The 21,033-nt window shown below is 45.3% G+C and overlaps 1 protein-coding gene across 1 annotated transcript in view; it reads right to left on the bottom strand.

The window, feature by feature from the left end:
* The window catches only part of Nmnat2 (nicotinamide nucleotide adenylyltransferase 2), a 156,045-nt gene that overhangs the window by 24,256 nt on the left and 110,756 nt on the right, over positions 1 to 21,033 (bottom strand). Inside the window, exons 2-7 of the mRNA XM_048357294.1 lie at positions 11,517 to 11,605; positions 10,642 to 10,709; positions 8,250 to 8,328; positions 5,305 to 5,431; positions 3,091 to 3,171; positions 113 to 157 (exon numbers count right to left, since the gene is read on the bottom strand). Of these exons, the coding sequence (XP_048213251.1) occupies positions 113 to 157; positions 3,091 to 3,171; positions 5,305 to 5,431; positions 8,250 to 8,328; positions 10,642 to 10,709; positions 11,517 to 11,605 (489 nt within the window). The remainder of the gene's footprint in view (positions 1 to 112; positions 158 to 3,090; positions 3,172 to 5,304; positions 5,432 to 8,249; positions 8,329 to 10,641; positions 10,710 to 11,516; positions 11,606 to 21,033) is intronic.

Here is a 21,033-nt window from a genome sequence, read left to right as displayed (position 1 = left end):
GCTGACGTTGTTGTGCATACAACCTGGGGTTTTCAAGCTTCTGCTCACCCCTATGTTGCTAGCAGTGGAGGCAGATGGCTCCACATGTCCCCACAGTTACAGCCCCACTCACCAATCTCCTCGTACCGCATCACTGTGCCCAGATTGGCGTTCTCATCTGTGGAGGAAGGAGGGATCATTAGGGTCTCCTTGGTGCCAGTAGCTGGAATGTGAAGTAGGGGAGGGGGGCTCCTGCCATCCTTGCACAGGGAAATCTGAGGATAGTGAATGGAGAGCACAGGCCAGCATCAAATGGGCAGGAAACATCCCCTCCCATTCCTGTGTAGGAGTTTATGATAGTGGGATTTTCAGAATTGGGCCACCATGCTGAGTGCCTTCTGTTTCTTTCTGCATTGTAAGGAAGCTTCCCACAAGACCAGTATTCTTAATATCCCCGGGGACAGCTTTCAGAGTCACAGGAAGTAGACCTCTCTTTACACCTGGGGGTGTTGGGACTTTTCCATGGTTGAATGTAGCAAGAATCCACAGGAGAACATGAAAGGCAGAGCCTCTGGTAGTGTGCAGTGCCTGCACACACGTGTACACACGCTCAAGCCCAGGAAGATGCTGTCTTGTTTCCTGCCCCTTTGCCTACCCAACCATCCCTGCAATTCCCCTTTCAGTGTGTCTGAAATGGGAAATCTTGGAAATGGCAGGAGTTCATACCAAGGAATAAAAGAAATAAGGTCTACTCAATATCAGAACTGAATCCTTGAAACTACTGAAGGACAGAGTAGGAAAGATGCTAGAACTTATAGGCACAGGAAGGAACTTCCTGAATAGAGTCCCAGGGGCACAACAAATAGGGGAGAGACTCGACAAATGGGACTACTACAACATAAAAAGTTTCTGCACATAGCCACCAAACTAGAAAGACAGCCAACCATATGGAAAAGGATCTTTACCAGCACAGAAACAGACAAAGGCCTAATATCTGTCATCTACAGAGAACTCAAAAAACTAACCCCCTCCAAGCCCAATAAAACAATTAGGAAATGGGCAAAGGAGCTAAAGAGAGACTTCACAAGAGAAGAAATAAAAATGGCAAAGAAACATATGAGGAAATGTTCAACATCCCTGGCAGTAAAAGAAATGCAAATAAAAACAATCCTGAGATACCACCTCACTCCAGTTAGAATGGCCTATACTCTGAACTCAGGCAACAACAAATACTAGAGGGGGTGCGGGGAAAGAGGAACCCTTCTCCATTGTTGGTGGGAGTGCAAATTAGTACAACCACTTTGGAAAACAGTATGGAGTTTCCTCAAAAAGCTCAACGTAGACCTACCCTATGACCTAGCCATACCACTCCTAGGCATCTATCCCAAACAACAGGTCTCAAGATATCAAAAAGACATCTGCACTTCCATGTTTATTGCTGCACAATTCACAATAGCCAAAATATGGAAACAACCCAGATGCCCCTCTACAGATGAATGGATCAAAAAAATATGGTACCTATACACAATGGAATACTACATCGCGATTAGAAATGGGTAAAAATATTGGTATTCGCAGAGAAATGGTCAGAACTTGAACAAAAATGTTGAGCGAGACAAGCCTAGAACACAGAAAACAAAGGGGCATGATCTCCTTGATATATGACTGTTAAGGTGGGGGGAAGGGGAGACAGTAGAGACCAGGTCTGCAAAACCAAAAACTTCTTGTCAAACGGTATTTCCCACAGGTTTGAGTCAGCGACCTTACATTATGTAACTAAAACCAAACAGCTAGCTACTCAACATATAAAGGTCAAAAATAGACCTCTCAGTGGATCACAATAGCTCAACAGCTATGTATGTATGATCATATAAGACAAGGATAAGCAAACTCTATTATTGACGTTATATTTAAAGTCCTAGGTGAATTTCCTTTGGCATAGGCCACATGGCTACCGTATATGTTTTTGGTACACTGTGTATTGTATATATGTCTTCCTGATCTAGGGAAGGGAAAAAAAAACAGGGTGTAAGATATCACAGGAAATGTACACACTGCCCTATTATGTAACTGTACCCCTTTGTACAACACCTTGTCAAAATTTTTAATAAAGAAAGAAAGAAAGAAAGAAATAAGGTCTAGACCTTCATTCAGGTCTTCTATAAAGTTAAATTTGGGGTCTACAGGAGAAAGAGTACATAATGTGATACACACATTCATACTTAGTCTTTGGGGAACAGTCAATTGCAGAGGGAGTTAAGACAAAAGTACATGTATTTGGCAGGACTCCTGAAACTGGACTGACGTAAGGGAAGCTTCTAGGTGCCACTGGAACCCTTTGGGTGTGTAGACATAGTCTAGAGAGGTACAGGATAAAGAATAAGCAGAACCTGGAGGAGGCCATGACCATGAAGGGTCTCCTAGGTAGCTCCACATCTGCTTGGCCCTCTGAGCTCTCATCAGAGCTCAGTGACTGGACATTGTCCCTTAGCTTTTATGCTCAAGGCTCACCCTCTACCCTTTGAACCACAGTTCTACATCCAGCTTACTTGGAGATATGAGTTCCATGGACTTTCCTGCCTAAGCAGACTTTAAACCATGATCCTCAGATCTCAGCCTCCTGAGTAGCTAGGATTACAGGTGGGAGCTACCAGTGCCAGACCTCTGGTCTCTTTCTACTAGTGTTCTACAGGTGACCATTCTATAAGAGGTGTCTTAGTCCACTGCAGACACTATAACAAAATACCATAGAACAGAGGGCTTATGAGTGACAGAAATTTATTTCTCACAGATCTGGATATTGGGACCAAAACCTGGCATCTGGCCAGGGCTTGATACTTGGTTTACAGACAGCACCTTCTCATTTGCAGAAGCAACTAGCTCACTCACTATGGCCTCTTTTATAAGAACTCTTTTCTGAGCCCATTTGTGAGGGTTCTACCCACATGAGAATAACCTTCCAAAGGCCCTGTTTCCTAACATTGTTGACTTGCAGGTTAATTCAATGAATGAACTTTAGAAGGACCATAACACATGTACTTGAAAGTATTTGCTGATGAAGGGAAGAAAGGAAGAAGATGGGACTAGGAACAAAAGTCCTTGCTTCCTTACCTACAAAGGTGAAGCGTTCCACTGGTGGGCGGACACAGCAGATCCGGCTGAGGCTTTCTCCTACTTTCCCCAAGATCTTGGCTATTGGAGAGAGTAAGACAGACAGGGACAGAGGGAGAGAACCACTCACAACTTACACTCGGGTTAGCCTATCATTGGGGTCACTGGAAACAACAGGGGTACAGTGAAGGGAGAGGGTTGGGGAGTGGAAGGCAGAAGGAGGGTGGAGAGAAAGAACAGAAGTGTAACAGCAAAAATTCTTCTCCTCCACAGTCCAAGGTACAAGCATTGTGAGCCATAGAATCACAACCATGACCTTTTTATTTCTGGTGATGTTTACAATGTTGTTGAAAAGTTGGAAATTAGAGAAGAAGAAAATACATAAAGAGGGAAATAAAAATATCCATACTCCCACATGTACAGATAACTTCTCTTAACATATTGTTATGTGAAAAAAATGTGTATTATCTTAGTATGTCCATATAATAAATATTGGATCCAATTCTATATTTAAATACCACATATGGCTGTTGCTTTTTTCTTTCCTGTTTATGTCATGTTTGAATCTTGTAGGTATATGTGGGGGGGGGGGTGTGAATGTGTGTGTACGAGTCCTGGGTGCTTGAAGTTGGAGCCTGGGCTCTGTGCCTATCTTCTTTATGCTCTACCACTTGAGCCACTGCACCACTCCCAGTGTTTTCTGAGTAGTTTATTGAAGATAAGAGTTTCCCAGGCTTTCCTGCCCAGGCTGGCCCTGAACTGTGATCTGCAGCCTCCTGAGTAGCCAGGAATTTCAGGTATTAGCCACCAGCACCTGGCTCATGTTCAAATCTTAAATGTTCCCTAAAAGCTATGTGTTGAAGGCTCAGTACCGCCTGATGGGAAGTGATAGAACTTTTAGGAGGTGGAGACTGATAGAAGGAGGGTATATCTCTTGGCCCCTCCTTTCCTCTTCCTCTTTTAATAATTCCTGGCCATAATGAGGCAAGCAGCCTCCTCCATCACCCCTCACTCCCACACCATGATGTACTGTGCTGCCACAGGCCCAAAGCAACATGGACAAGTGAACACAGATGGAAACCTCTGGCACTTGAACTAATGTAAGTACTTCCTCCTTTTAGGCTGATTCTCTCAAGTTTATCACAGCAAGGGGCATTAGATCAGTTATATAATGTTAGTCACTGTACCCTAAGTAAATATATCTAATGAGCATTCATTACTTTATTTGTCCTAAGTTCATTCTTAGCCATTCCAAGACACTGGAGAATAACATCCTTATCTAGGGATATTCAGCCTGCAGCAAAGTGCACACCAGAATCATTTCTGCTGAGCTAAGGAATTTCTTCCCACATAGATAAGTTTCACAACCACCAGACCTCCTGTTTGGATAATAGAGATCTGGACTCTAATCCAGAAATTTTTTTCTTGTAGCTAGATACTAATTATGAAATGCTGGCTATACTTCGTGAATTAACCTGTCTATAAAAAACCAGTAGTATAATACAATTTGATCCCTAGGCTTGTACAATAGCAACAACTATCACTTGAAACTGACCTTGAAGCATAATGAAGTGTGGACTTTGGAGGCTGATGGTCCTGAACAAGAATTCTAACTCACCCACTTTTAAGCTGTATATCTCAGACATGCAGCATGTCAAGGGGAAGGTAGAATCTATATCAATGAATTGCTGCATTCAATGAGGATACACACAAAGCCCTGAGCTCAGTTTGTCCAGGCACACAAAGCTCAGGGTTGGGTGAGCTCTGGTACTCTCTGTTCTCTATTGCAGAAGAGGTGGCTAAGAACAAGATGATGCAGTGTGACTCATGACCCTGTCACTTCCTCACTGTATGGTCTGGAGTGCCACCCTGAAGCTTCTGGAAAGGAGTAGAGAAAAATTATTCCTTTTGTGCACCTCATTCTCACTTAATGCAATGATAAGATATAATTACACAAGAAGTGTGTACATCTCCACCTCTCCATGTCTTTGTCTGCATGTCTTTCTTTCTCTGTGTGATTGTAACTAATAGTGCTCTAAATTGAGGGTTTACAAAATACAGTCCCAGGACAAGTTGTGGACCTATGGTCTTATTAAAAATGTCCCCCCTACCCAGACCGAATAAAACCCAGGAGTTAGGCCCAGCCTTTAGTATTTTAACAAGCCCTCCAAACAATTCTAAAGATGGAGAACCACTCTACCAATGTTGCCTTACCTGCAGTGGGCTTTGTGGGCACATTGCTGTTTTGGTAAATAGGCTGGGAGTTCTCATGTTGTGGCTGTCCAATCACCGGTGTCATGGAAGGTGTGTTGACATTGGAGAGGATGCAGCCAGTCACTCTCTGTGGAAAGGGAGAAGCACCAAGTGAGTTCTACTCATCAAGTTACTAGGAAAAGCACTTCACAGTTATCTCCACATGAACACTTACTTGTCCATCAGGAGAGGCAGCTTAGTGCCAAGGGACAGCCCTGGGGGTGGGGGTGGAGTTCTAGACCCAGCTATACCACTTCTCACTAAGCTGGCAGGGGACAGTATTGCTCAGTGGGGCAAGTCTGAGATATGAACCCAAATCTGGGCTCTTCCTCCTTCTAGCTATATGACTTAAATAGTTACAGAATCTCTCCTGAGCCTTGACTCAGGTCTAACAACATACTTGTCATTTTCACTGTGGTAGAACTGAGTGAACAAGCCTATGCAAAGTGCCCATGGAGTGTTAAACAGATGGTCAGAACTCTATTAGGGGCACAGATGGCATAACCTTCTGCCTCTGGTGACTATCTACCCTCCTGGTGCTATCAGGACTCCAGTGAGATCATGTCTGCAAAAGGGCTCTGCAAATTGGGAAAGGTCAGACCTACACACAGCATTGTCACCACCTGTGGCTTCTGCACAGCCAACTAGAGCCAGGTGCCAGGCAGAGTAGAACATATTTGTGTTGAAGCAAGTGGGTTGATGGGTTCTGAGCCCTCTTAGCCTGATCATAATGTGTATGCCCATGATCAAGATAAGGAATGGAAATTTGATGTGCATTATCTATTATCCTGCATATCAGGCTGTTTTCTCCAGGACCCCAGAACACAGGGCACTCGTAATACAGCATTTCCCAGAGTAGCCAGAGTAGCTCCCTTGTCCAGGGTGGGTGGGGAATCAGCCAGTAGACAACACCCAGAGAAGGGACCAGGCTTCAATCCTCTGAGGATCATAAAGGCCCTGGCTTCTTCAAGGTCCAGCATCTTGAAGGTGGTGATGCCCAGGGCCTTTTCTGAGTCAGACTTGTTGCCAGAGGATCTGAAAGGCCCAAGGCTAGGGAGACCCTCTTCATGCCTTTCCATGGGCGACTTGGAGAGCAGAGAAGCCTGCCAATCCCTTCTGAGTCTTGGAAGGGTCACCATTTTCCTGGTGAGGTAGCCGTTCTTTAGTCATATACCCAATAAGAGGTGGTTAGGCAGCATCCAGACACATCTGGGAGCCAGCTGCAGCTAGGTATCTTGTCATCTCAGCCTGGGCTTCTCTGTTCAGCTGTGTGGCTGATGGAGTCACAGGTGGTCATTCCCTTTTCATTACCACCAGAAAGAATGTTATGTTCTCACTTAACTCATCTGGTGGCTGAGAATTTCTTCCTCTTGCTGCATCAGTTGTCCCAATTGGTCTATCCTGTGTTGGCCTTGTCAACCCTGAGCAGGCTTAGGGACAGTAGGAAGCAGCACTCTGCTTGGCATCTTAGGTCAGTGGGACATTTGGGACCTATGTTGTCAGCCAGCCTATGTCTATCACTGCAACAGCCTGAGCTCCTGGATGAACTTTTTTGGGCTCAGACTCATGTTGGGCATGAGTAACAGAGGAAATGTTCAGGAAGCTCAAGCACTGGGAAACAAAACAATAGCCAAGACTGATGGCCATCATAGCCAGTCCAGTACACTCAGGAATGTTTCCAGTGTCCCCAAACACCCACCCTCTCATTATGGAGTCTGAAGCTTCTGTGTGACTAGAAGGAGCACTAGCTACCAGTGGACATCCTAGCCAACAAACAATGTGAGAAATAAAATAGGTGTAAAGTCACTGTGGTATTAAGGATATTTGTTACTCCAGCATTTCTCAGCCTATCCTAACTGACACATGCTTATTCAGTGGTAGGTGGTGTCTTTTATAACTCAAGTTGTTGAGACTAGCATAGAGGTGGAACAAATAAGGGTGACACTGTGTCAGAGGCTTTTCAAGGGGACAAAGGAGACATTTGGATATGTGTGAAAGGTTCTAAAAGTAGAGGGAAGGGTTCTATCCCATTCCATAGGCTCCTTGGGATGGCCTAGGGCCCTGAGATTTCACACTGAGTAAAACAAAGCTCAACTGTGTGTTTGGTAGAGTATGGGCTGTCGAAGAAGACTGTCAATAAAACAGAGATGGCTCTCGCTGGAGGTGGTAGAGATGAGCATGGTTTACTGTTGTTCTGGTTGGCCAGATTTTTTGGCATCAATAGCTCTGTTTTCCATCCTGTCACCGTGGGAATCCATAGGTTGGTACTGATCTTAGAAGGACGTTTGCTTTCTCTACCCTCTGGCCTGTGATACCAGCTATATGGGATCCTGAATGTGCAGTCTAGACACAAGCCCTGGTTCTCATCCATCTGTATCCACTAAATATTGTGTCCCGAAGTATGTAGAGGTGCTTGTGAATAGGAATGGATGGGGGACAAGGAATCAATGCCAGCAAGTGAGCAGCACCCCTTTTCAGCAGCCCAACCTGGGGGCAAGGGAATCTATGGGCCCCTGGCAGCAGGAGCAGGAGACCTGGCAGCTTGTGCCAGCCCCAAGTGTATGTCTCTGCCCCTGCCTTTCCTCACCCAGCACCTTCCTCGTCTCAGTTTCTGAAGTCCTGAGTGTCGTCTCCTTAATCTCACCTTGAACTTGCTTCTTGGGCTGAAGGAAGCTACCCGAGTTATATCCAGCAGCAGCAATCTCATATCCTGGCTCAGCAGGAGGATGTTAGGAGATAGAAAAGTGGGAACAGCTCTAGGACTGCTTCAGATTCCTGATTCACTGCCATCCTTGGTGCCAGGCTGGCAGGGAAGGGGGAGACTGAAACCTCACTCCATCCAGTCTGGCTTCTGTGGGCCCAAGCCCCTCCCTGGCACCCACCCTGGTAGGCATGGTCCAGCTCACCTTCATGAGGTCCCGGTGGTGTTCAAGCACGCTGCAGGTTGTCTGCCAAGTGTCCTGGTAGCATTCCCATGGGTCCACCCTGCCAGCATGGGAGAGAGGTTGGTTCTATTGGCACACTATTGTCCTGCCTTCCTCAAAAGACCATAGCTTATCAGACCTGGTTATACAATATAGGTAGATCTCAAATAAGACAAAACTCGGGGCTGAGAATTTTATTGAGCCCCTGTTTGCTCCTTTTATAATAAGAGAAGTCTGCCTCAGACCTAGGAGAAAGATGCCTGGGTTTAGTCCCAGCCTTGGCACTATGTGGCTTTGAGAAAGTTAGATGGTCTCTCCATGCCTCCCTCTTCCCATTTGTAAAAAGTAGTTATCTCATGGTTTTGTCAGAAGGGCTCAGCAAGCTATATAGGTCCAGTGCTTAGTAGAGTGCCTTGCTCTTCTTCTTACCTGGAAATGAGAATTCTCCTCTGGACCCTGCAAGCTGGGATAAGAATTTAAATGGAGCCAGGCCCTCACTGAATGGAGACTGAGGTTTTTCTTGCCAGGCTGCAAGTGCTGGAGAAGCAGCAACTCCATCTGCCTCCCTGTGCAGTGTAACCTTGTAGTCAGGGTTGGTGGTGGTGGGGAAGTGTGGTGGTCAGTCCAGGGGGCCCACACCCACAGACCGGCCAATGCCTGTTGTAGGCAAGGCTGGGGAGAAGGCAGGGATCTCAAACTGCTGCAGCATTCAGCTTAAGCACCAACTTAATAAGCTGCTAAATTGGGATATTTCTCAAATATTTTCCCAGCAGCTAAGCATTAACTGCCCATCCCTAGCCATGTACATACACTTGAGGTTTCTAAAGATGACATCTCACTAACTTCAAACACTTGACCTGGCCACACAGGATCCCAAGGACAGGCCTTGGCAGCCAGCTCCTATCTTCAAACCTCATTCTCAGACTCCCTAGAGATCTCAGTCCTTATCATCTGAGTGCCTATGACAGCATGAGGCAGACAGTAGACACTCAGTAAATAAGTACTGAAGGAGAGAATTACTCCAGAATCATTTAAGCACATCCAAGCAGGAACATCCTCTAATATTTTCCCCACTAGATCCCATTTTACCCAGGAAGCAAGAGAGAAGTGTGTGTGTGTGTGTGTGTGTGTGTGTGTGTGTGTGTGTGTGTGTGTGTGTACACCAGTTCTGGGGCTTGAATTCAGGGCCTGGGTGCTGTCCCTGAGCTTTTGTGCTCAAGGCTAGTGCTCTACCACTTGAGCTACAACTCCACTTCGGGCTTTATCATGGCTAATTGGAGAAAAGAGTTTCAAGAGAGTTCTTATTGTAATCCTGTTTTGACCACAGATGTACATTGCTGGGATCCCTTGGCTTCTCTGGGCCTGTTTCTCACCTGAGAAAAACAGCTGCCTCTCCAGCTGGCGTGCATGGTAAGTAGAAGGGAATGTCTGTAAAGGGCATGTGCTTCTCACACAGATCTTTGCGTACAACTGACAGGGGTCATTGTTGTCACTTCCCTTGCCACTCTCAATGCCTCCTGTGTCCCAGTGCAGTTGACTCTGCATCCCTTCTGGTGAGCTCAGCCTCCCTCCCTTCAAGTTCTATGAAGCTCCCAAAGGTGCTGCCTATTTTTCTATAGAGGGAAATTACAGTGCAAATGATGTACCATTATATTTTAAAAACATCATCTTCTCATGCAAATTATAACGGTTGGATCTGAAAAGAGCATAATTAGCATAATTAGTGAATACTTGCTTTAATTACATTGCAAGCTCAGAGGGAGAATGTGGTGGGGGCGGGGGAGAACACTGCCATCTTGGTAGCCTGTTTGGTGTGAAGGAAAAAGCAGTGAGCGCCAGGATCTCTCTGGATGGGACTCCCAAGGGCAGAGTTCCTAAGTCGCACAGGAGTCAGTGTAGGATGCTGGGGAACTTGAGTTCAGGAGTGGGAAATCTCCAAGACTAGAGAACATTCCCAGAAAGGAAGTGAGTCTTAGTGGAAGCTGGGTCTCTGGAAATCACTCCAAGGCCCAGAGGTTTCAATGTCGACTAAACCCTACAAGTTCCTTCTTTAGTTCATGTGCCCCACAGTTTGGTTTCAAAAAGTAAATAATTATCAGGTGGGTCCCCCTTTGGGGTCTCCGTGATTAGTGTCTGTACAAGGCTACTTTCTCTCTGTCTCTCCATCTCTCTGTTTCTGTCTGTCTCTCCTTCTCCCTCTCCCCCTCTCTCTCTCTCTCTCTCTCTCTCTCTCTCTCTCTCTCTCTCTCTCTCTATCTCTCTCTCTCTCTCTCCCCCCACTTTCTATTTCTAGCATCCAAATAATTGCTGGGACTCTTTCTCACTCCCAGTGAGCCAGGGCCACCTGCCTGTGGCATCATCAGGCTAGCCCTACCTGATCCAGTCAGAATTCTGGACGGCCAGCTGACACATGATGAGACGGTGCCGACTGGACACAAGACCCTGAAAAGCAACCGAACAATCATTACACAATGGTCTCTGAGCCCCACAGCACCCCTGGAACCCACTCAAGCCAGTCATCACCAAAGAGCAGCCTCTGTGATTTTGTGGTGGGAGGATGTGGGGCTGTGCCCCTTCCTTTTACCTGTCTGTCTGTAGGTGTGTGACTGGGGAAGGGTAAGTGGGGTGTGGCAGGTACCCTGCCAGCAGGATCAACAGATGAGCTTCCATGTAGGAGTCTATGCATGCCCTGCACAGGCCTGATACTTACTTTGTCTTCTGGCTCATAGTGGCTGGTGGGGGTGACTTCCCCAGAGCCAGGCTGTATCTGTGGGAGAAGTGGGGAAGGATGGAAGCAGCACCTGTATCTTTTGGAACATGTGAGAGGGAGTGAGAAGCAGGAAAAGGATTTTTAAGTTAAATTGTGTGGGCTGGGAGTGTGGCTAAAGGGTAGAATGCTTGCCTAGCATTTGAGCAAAAAGAAACCAGGGACAGTGCTCAGGTCCTGAGTTCAAGCTCCAGGACTGGCAAAAAGAGAGAGAGAAAAAAATTAAATTATGAGACATTTTTCTCTTAAAATTGCTGAAAAGATTTTCTCAAACCCATCATAATTCATTACTACAAGCCAGTTTGGCCAAGTCCCATTAATGGCGGCCATGCCTGTTACTCTTCTAATGAGCGCTGGTTGGACCTGATTTTGTGAGTGGCAGACACCTACTCGTGTCTGACTGATAATGGAGCAATTCTACCCAAAGAAGCCATTTTGAAGGTGGGAGGGTGTGGAAAGAGGAGACAGAGGAAAGGACCCACCTGTTTTCCGTAGGAGTCATGGACAGGGGAAACAATTCCGCCAATCACGATAAACCTCCCAGTCTTGTGCAGATAATCCCTGGCTCTTTCTAATGAAGAGAGAGAAAGAGAAAAAAACTGCACATCACAAAGAAGAAAGGTGTGGATGAATGCGATAATTAAAATCAATGTGTTCAGCTCCACAGTGCTAAGGTTTATCGCTTGCCATTTATATAGGAAGTGTCAACTTTCAAAGCAAATGTTAGTGGTTCAAAAGGTTATAGCAACAGATTTCAGCAAAAGGATTTAGAGCTCAAGAGAATCCTGTTTTAAAGTTTCTCTGAGTCAGGTGCTGGTGGCTTATGCCTGTAATCTTAGCTACTTAGGAGCCTCAGATCTGGGGATTGAGGTTCTCCGATTAGGCACCAAAAAATCTGAAAGTGGAGTTGTGGCTCAAGTGAAAGAGCACTGTAGAGCCAGAGTGAAGGACCAGAGTAACCCCATATTGTACTAAGACCCCATTCTGTACCTGACTGACCTTACTGTAAGCCCTAAAGAACACAAAACTCCCTGGGACAGGGAGTTCTCAGAAAAACTACAAACACCCATAAGAGTGACCGGCAGAGAAGAAAAACAATTTTTGGAGTTATGCCAGGACTCCCCCACCCAGGTGTGGTTTTCAGTATCTAATTAAAAACCTGCAGCTGTGCACGTATCCCCCTTGCTACACCCCTATGGCTTAACCAATCAATTTTAAATGCGTCGGTTCCTTGATCTGACCAATGACCCTTTCCAGATTCCTTCCCGCCACCAAATGCGCCAAACATGCTTTAGAATTATTTTATAATTTTCCTGTGGTGTGTGTTGATTTGTTAAAAGATGCTATGATGTATGCTAAGTCCATGCCTTCCCCAAAGAATGTATAAAACAGCTGGAAGCCCTAGGCTCAGGGCCTCTTATGTTACCATTTACTGAGTGCACGGGGGGGGGGGGGGGGGGGACGGAGCTAGCCCCAAATAAACGCCCTTTTTGCTGCTTGCGTTGGTCTTGGTCTCTGGTGGTCTCTCGGGGGATCCGAACTCGAGCATTTCAGCACTAGCTTTGAGCACATGAGTTCAAGCCCCAACACACACACACACACACAGACACACACACACAGACACACAGACACACACAGACACACACACAGACACACATAGACACACGCACACACACACACACACTGCTTCTCTTTTGTTGGAGTCCTAGGGAGCTACAGGAGTTTTAAACAAACACTTAATTAAGAGTCTTAAGAACTAGTGATTGAAATTTAGTTCTATTGTCACTTGCAGAGCAAAGGTTGTGTGTCTTTTAAACAAATTCTCCTTATGGTATGAAAGATGTGCTGATTGCCTCATCTAATTATGTACAAGAGAAAAGCCACCAAAAACAAATTTAAAAGGCCCCATACATAATTACAGAGAATTAACACCAGCCCTGCAAGTCTACTACCATTAGAGTTGGTAGAGAAAACTTTAGTCAAATAAAAGCTCTTTTTCTTGGGTGGAATGTAAAGTTGCTGATCCAAATTTATCAGACAAGCCCAATTTTATTCTTACAACAAAGCTCAATAAATTAGGCAAGGGCTGCAAAATCTACTCCTGTTTTGTACCCACAGTAACTCATTGCACAAATCCCAACAGGGCCTGAGCTTGAACCTCTGAGGACACAGAACATAGAGCTTTTAAGAATTTTTTAATTTATTTTTTAAGTTTTATTGTAAAGGTGAGGTACAGAGGGGTTACATTTACATAAGTCAGGTAATGAGTACATTTCTTTTTGAACAGTGTTATCCCTTCCCTCATTTTATCACACTCCTTATCCAGACTCCCCTCTCCCCAAAGTTGTAAAGTTCATTTCCAACATAGTGCTTTTGAAGGTGGCAAGCCCAAGTCTTATTGACTCTCTCTACACATAAAATAACTCTCTTAAGCTGGTAATCTTAGCTGACTCAGTAGGTTGAGATCTGCAGATTGTAGTTCAAAGCCAACCTGAGCAGGATCAAGATCATGAGACTCTGATGTCCAATTAACCAGCAAAAAGCCAGAAGATCCTTTGCTCAAGCGATAGAGTGCTGACTCTGAACAAAAAAGCTAAGGGACAGTGCCCAGGTTCTGAGTTCAAGCCTCAGTACTGGCAAAAAAAAAAAATAACAATAACAACTCTCACCACATTTGCTTCTTTTTATTCTTTTTTTTTTTTTTTTGGCCAGTCCTGGGCCTTGGACTCAGGGCCTGAGCACTGTCCCTGGCTTCTTCCCGCTCAAGGCTAGCACTCTGCCACTTGAGCCACAGCACCACTTCTAGCCATTTTCTGTATATGTGGTGCTGGGGAATCGAACCTAGGGCCTCGTGTATCCGAGGCAGGCACTCTTGCCACTAGGCTATATCCCCAGCCCTCTTTTTATTCTTTTAATGTGAACTCTTTTAAGAAAATGAAGAGACTGTGTGTGTGTGCACACGTGCACGTGCTCACACTTGACTTCTCCCTTAAGGCTGGCACTCAACCATTTGAGCCACCATATTTCCACTTCTGGCTTTTTGCTGGCTAATTGGATATAAAAGTCTCAAAGACTTTTCTGTGCATGCTGGCTTTGAACCTCAATTCTCAGAACTCAGCTTCCTGAATAGCTAGGATTATAGGCAGGAGCCACCAGCATCTGGCAGAACAAACTATTTTTAGCACTGTTTTAAATTTATAGAGCACAATGGAGTAGATGATACACAGAATTTCACACACTCAAGCTTCTTTTTACCTGCCTCCTGCACAGATGACCTATTATATTAATATATTATACTTGTGTTTCACATTTGTTACCCTTGATGTGGTCATATCAATATGTTATGATTGACTGTTATTCATGGTTGACAATAAGATTCATTTTGTGCTATAGAGTTCCATGGCTTTTGACAAATACATAGTGGCATGGATCTGTCATTAAACATTGTTCAGAATATTTCACTGCCCTAAAAATATGTTGCACTCTACCTATTCATTCCTCCTCCTCACCCCAGCCTCTGCCAACTCTGTCCCTAGAGATAAGCCTTTTCCAAAATGCTAACTGTAGTTAGGAATTATGCAGTATGTGGTCTCTTCAGAGGCTTCTTTCATGAGGCAGTGTGCATTTAAGGTTCTTCCAAAGCTTTTCATAGCTTAATAGCTCATTTCTTTTTATCAAGATATAGTGTTCCATTGTGTGTATATATATATATATATAATTTTGTTTATCTAACTACCTACCAAAAGACATCTTAGCTGCTTCCAGCTTTGGGTATATAAGAATAAAACTAAAATAACACTCATGTGCAGGTGTTTGTGTAGCAATAAGTTTTCAACTTTCTTGGGCAAATATCTAAGAGTGTGATTGCTAGATCATATGGTAAAGGGTGTTTACTATTGTAAGCAAACTACCAGGTTGTCTTCCATAGTGGCTGTTATGTTCTACATTCCCATCAACAGAAGCAAGTGAGAGTTCTCATTCCACATCGTCACCAACACTTGGTGTTGCTGAGTTTGGGGATATTAGCCATTTTAATAAGCACAGCACATTTGCTTTTCAAAAGAGCACTATCATTTCATTTGTTTCTTTGTCTTATTTTGAGACCAAGTGAAAGGCCTTGCATAAAAAAAAAAAAAAAAACACCCAAAGCTTTCTAAAGCTGGGTGCCAGTGGCTCATGCCTGTAATCCTAGCTACTCAGAAAGCTGAGGTCTAAGGACCGAGATTCCAAGCCAGTCTAGGCAGAAATGTCCCCATGAGACTCCTATCTCCAAATTAGCTATTCAAAAACCAGAAGTGGAGCTATGGCTCAAAGTGTGCTAGCCTTGAGCAAAAAAGCTCAGGGACAGTGCCAAGGCCCTGGGTTCAAGCCCCACAACCACCACCACCACCACTAACAAAATCAATCTTTCTGATGTTGGAATGGATTCCACAGCCCCTTCTCCCTTTCTTGGCTCCTCCCCACCTGTCTTCCTCAAGTGTTGGGGACTGTTGGGGCCTTGGTGGAAGAAGGGCGCCAAGAGTGAGACGCTGCCCTTTTCCCAGCCCTGGGACAATGGGAGGGAGCCCCTCCCACCTTCCGGCCTCAACCGGAAAAGCCCCGCCCCTTGGGAGGGGAGCATGTGCGTGCCACCATGATGGTTGCCTGGCCCAGAAAGGAGGTTCCAGGATCACTTGAGTGACAGCACAGTCAGCCAATCAGTCAGTCACCCCAAGTCCTTCCCCTTCCACCTTTGTCATCGTAATAAATTTGTCTGTCCCGCCCTCTGGGGGCTGAGACGCATCCCACCATAGCAGTGTGTCCCTGATGCCTTCTTTCCGCCCCCGCTCCTGGTAACATGTGAGGGGACTGGGGGGAGGGGAGGCTTCAGCAACCTTTCCTCAACTTAGCGCAAGTCCATGAGAGTACGCCTTGTCCTTCTGCCGGCGGAAGGCAAGGCTGAGTGTGCTTTCATAAATTTTAGGGTTCAAGCATTCTCCCCAGGAGATCAGGGAGAAAGGGATCGTTCAGATCCCGACACTCAAGATGGTGTGCATCTGCTCCTTGGCTGTCACAGCCCTCTGCTGCAATAATCTAGGCCTTCTTACTCTCTCTTTCCTCCAAAAGTGCTCTTGCCTTACTCTTCACCAACCTGAGTAATACATTGGAGGCCTGGCTGGACTCTATATCAGTATGCCTAGGACTTACTTTCCTGCTACTTCACCATGCTTCCAGTCCAAGGGACCTGGAAATTGACTCTGAAAATGTCCAATCTCTACTGCTACTACAAATTCCTCAAAGACAGAGACATTGCTATAGGTGAGAAGTCCCAAATCCACAATAGAGGGGGTTATGCAGTTAATATACAAGGGCGAAGCAAGATGGGCATCAAATAATTTGCATCCAGCTACACATAGGTCAAATAATGCTTGACTTTTGAACTACTTTGAGAGTTTGGAAAAGGAAAAGAAAAGTATCTGTGGTCCCAGTATGGTTCAGTCTGTCACCCACAATGAAGGCCTCTTTGACTCTTCCACACCTGATAGAGTGACTTATTTATTGATTGCCAGTATGTGTTCACACTTTAAAAGCTTCTAGTCCCTACTCCTGCTCCCTTAGGGTGCCCTGCCACTGCGGCCCAGTTTCCAGGGGGGAGTTCATGGTACCAGTTATTTACCTTAAAAGCTGTCACCCTTTCTCCTAGCTGAGGTGAACAGCTTCTGCCCCTGGCAATGCCCCAAATCCACTGCCTTGGAATGGCTGTTTCTGAAAGGAATAACCCCAACCCTAAACCTGATCTGATACCATTATACCCCAAAGAATCATTGAGAGCATGAGGTTAAATTCAGCTTAGGAAAAGTGTGTTAAGCATAAAACTTCAAGATTGATGCAAGAGGGATGTGAGGGCAAAGATGACGTTCCTTATCATTCTCTAATAAAAATTCCCAACAATGGAGAAATAGGAAGCCAAACTAAGAGAGGTGAATTGGGCTGAGTGCTACAGCAGTGGCTTTCACTGATGCTCATTCACTCTAACCCACAGTAGGAAATACATTTAAATAATGACACAAATCATATACTGTGTGGGTGTTGTGTATTTAACAGAAATGAATATATCCTGAGACACTTGCTACATAACTGCACATCATGCTCTCCAGTGTGTTCTCTTCTAATAGCCATTCATTTAAATAAAGGGCTGATTAAGACCTATTGATGGGTGGCCAGATTATACTTTAAACAAGCTCCTATATGGTCAAGGAGAAAAGTTGAGAGTCAAGAGAGGTCAATTGTGCCTGCAGGAGTTGAAATTGCTTCATGGTAAAGGAATACATGTGTTTTGGAATTAACAAAATGATATTGTCTAGGGGTATGGATTTGTTTTCTTCACCTATTAAAGAAGTAAAAGACTTCCAGGTGCCAGTGGCTCACACCTGTAATCCTAGCTACTCAGGAGGCTGAGATCAGAGGATCCTGGTTCAAAGCCAGCCAGGGCAGGAAAGTCCATGAGACGTATCTCCAATTAACCACCAGAGTGGTTAACCACTGGGAGTGGCTGTGGCTCAAGTTGGTACAGTGATAGCCTTGAACTGAAGAGCTCAGGGACAGTGCCCAGGTCCAGAGTTCAAGCCCCATGACCAACATAAAAAGAAAGCCAGAAATGGATCTTTGGCTCAAGTGGTAGAGCACTCACCTTGAGCAAAAAGCTCAAGAACAGTACCCACACCCTGAGTTCAAGGCCCAAGACCACATCTCTCTCTCTCTTGTTCTCTCTCTCTCTCTCTCTCTCTCACACACACACACACTACACAGAGATACACACACAAATAGAAAAGTGTTTAAAGAAGACAGCAAGTTTATTTGAAAGCTAAAGCAAAGTAATGAGACTCCCCTCAGAGAAGTCTCAAAGTGTGTCCTAGGGAGTCCTCTCTGAGGGCAGTTTTAATAGCATGCCTGAAGTTTCCTTCATGTTTCCTTCCTTGGGCTTTGTGCTGTTTGCTTGATGACTTGTGTATGCTCTGTCCTAGTTCTTCATTTGTGGATACTTAGGGCATTATGGGAAGAAGTATTTAAGCAGGAGCTCCAGGCACTGTGAGAACAAGAAGCACCAGGATGAGCCACATGTTATGCCACATGTAATGCCCACTGCTCTTTTATCCCCTTCCTTACAACAGTTGTGCTTTCTTTCCCTCAGGAGGACAGGTGAGGGGGAGCTTCGGAAGTAGTGTGAAACGCAGAAACTTGTTGCAGGGATGGTAATCTGACTCCCTTGATTAAAAATACTGGAATTTTGTCCATCATAGATGGCTTTGGGATTAATGCTGACATTAGGAAATATTATTTATCTTGGTGACTGAGTGTTTATGGGGTACTTGAAGTTTTGCACAAGAGGAAGCACCTACTTGCTTTACTCTGGCTTCAACCTTGCCTGAAATTCCACAGATCTGACATGCTCCCAAATAAACCAAAAAACTCTTCTTCTCCTTGTTCTATTCCCATTTCCACCTTGAATGACAAGGGCATTTCTGGGCGGCATTATCAAGGAACAAGCCCATTGACAAAGCAGTGGCTAGGGACCTGACATTTCTTGCCAGGCCTCCCAACAGCTAGTCTACTTTTGCCCACTTCTGTACTATTTCACCCCCCAGTTCCTCTGTGCTCTTCATTTGTCAACTCTGGCTTCCCATGCCTGGGGGGGGGCGGGGGGAGGAGCCCAAGGCTGGCAGCAGCATTGCCTGTTTCTGACCACTCAGTGTCTCAGGTTATTCTAGGCCATTTAGACTCAGGTAGAACTCCTTTCCTCATAGCTGGTACAGGTCTGACCAGCTGAGGACAGACTCACACAAATCATTTGCCCACAAGTAAACATTCACAAGACAAACACGGCTCATCTCCTGGCTACTCGGTGAACCTGGTTGACATATGTAATCAACCCTCCCCTTGCAGGGAGTTAATGGAGGAAATACTGTGGTCAGGGCATCATAATAACTCAATGTTCCCTTTTCAGTTGCAATTAGAAATGACCCCTGGGGCTGGGAATATGGCCTAGTGGTAAGAGTGCTTGTCTTGTATACATGAAGCCCTGGGTTCGATTCCTCAGCACCACATATATATATAGAAAGCGGCCAGAGGTGGCACAAAGCGGCCAGAGGTGGCGCTGTGGCTCAAGTTGGCAGAGTGTTAGTCTTGAGCAAAAAGAAGCCAGGGACAGTGCTCAGGCCCTGAGTCCAAGCCCCAAAATTGGCAAAAAAAAAAAAAAAAAAAAAAAAGTTTTAGAAATGACCCCTGAGCAGTTGTGTTCACAGCTGGAGCTGCCTGTATCTTCCTAGTATATGTTTGTCACACAGGCTGTGTGGAATTAAACATTTCCAAACAGTAGAAAAGCCAAGACATGGATAGTAAGGAAGCAATCGAGCTAAGGGGTCTCTCTAGGCAAAATTATTTCTGCTTGGGGATTAAGGAAAATTTGTTTTCTATTTCTTTTGAGATAGATATGTTGAGATATGGTATTACTACACAAACCCAGCCTTAAGCTTGTGATCCTCCTGCCTCAGCCTCCTGATTGCTGGGATGGCAGGTGTGTACCAGCATGCCTAGCTTCAAAGAAAAGTATTTAAAATATTTTTTATTGCCATGGCAGGTGGCTCATACCTATAATCCAAGCTACTCAGGAGGCTAAGATTTGAGGATTTCAGCTCAAAGCCAGCCCAAGTAGGAAAGTCTGTGAGACTCTTATCTCCAATTAACCACCAGAAAAATGGAGGTAGTGCTGTGGCTCAAGTGGTAGAGCACTAGCCTTGAGCTAAGGAGTTCAGGGACAGAGCCGAGGCCCAGAGTTCAAGCCCCACAACTGATAAAAAAAAAATGATTGGCATACATTAATTATACAAAGAGGGCCTCACTGTGATATTTCCATACACGCTTATCATGTACTCTGGTCAAATTTACCCCCTTTGTGGTTTTTCTCTTATCTCCCCCCCTTCCTTTGATGTCAGCCTTCAGGCTCAAACTTAGCACCTAGGTCTGGGTTGTCCTGAACTTTTTTGCTCAAGGCTAGTGTTCTACCACTTGAGTTATACCTTCACTTCTGTTCTCTCTCTCTCTCTCTCTCTCTCTCTCTCTGTGTATTTGTGTGTGTGTGTGTGTGTGTATTAGAAATAAGAGTCTTGGTACTCTTGAAGATGGCGCTGCCACAGTAGGGAGGCACCCCGACTCGCTCCAACTGAATAGCGAGCTGGGAACTCCAGCACCCAACACCCCATCAAGAACTCAGCAAAACCAGCCGCCAGAAGCAGTGGAGAAACACAGGAAAACAAAAAAGGAGCAAAAAAGAAGAGCCGAAAACCTACACGGAGCCGGAGAATCTATGGGGCACCCTCCCCCCACCAGCCGACCCTGGCCCGAACAGGGCCAGGCTGGGAAAGGGGACCCGGCGATCGGCAGACCGAAATTTTCTACAATGGGAAGAGGATCCGAATAACAGCAGACCTCTCCACACAAACCTACCAAGCGCGAAGTGAGTGGAAGAACACCATCCAAGTTCTACAGGCCAACAATATGCAAGCTAGGATTAAATATCCAGCGAAACTGGAGTTCACATTCGAGGGGAAAACCAGATCTTTCCATAGCAAAGAGGATCTAAAGGAGTATGTGAATAAAAAACCAGCCCTACAGCGAATTCTAAGAGGGGAATCCCAAGCAACAGAGATCGTACAGGACACACAGACAGAAACAGAAACAGAAAGAGCAGCTCACTAAAGACAAGGAAAAAAAAAAAGAGGAAAAAACAGCCCAACAAGAAAATGGAAGGAGAAAAAACACTCCTATCCTTGATCTCTTTGAATATAAATGGTATAAACTCTCCGATAAAGAGGAGCAGACTGGCAGAATGGATCCACAGACAAAAAGTTAGCATTTGTTGTCTACAAGAGACCCACCTTACAGCAAGGGACAAAAACAGGCTCTGAATGAAAGGATGGAGCAAGATCTTCCAAGCAAACGCACCTACCAAAACGGCAGGTG

The sequence above is a fragment of the Perognathus longimembris genome, chromosome 11 (assembly GCF_023159225.1).
Source record: "Perognathus longimembris pacificus isolate PPM17 chromosome 11, ASM2315922v1, whole genome shotgun sequence".
In the NCBI taxonomy this organism is placed as follows: Eukaryota; Metazoa; Chordata; class Mammalia; order Rodentia; family Heteromyidae; genus Perognathus; species Perognathus longimembris.
The sequence above is the reverse complement of the archived record's forward strand: the minus strand, read 5'-3'. Positions and strand labels throughout refer to the sequence as shown.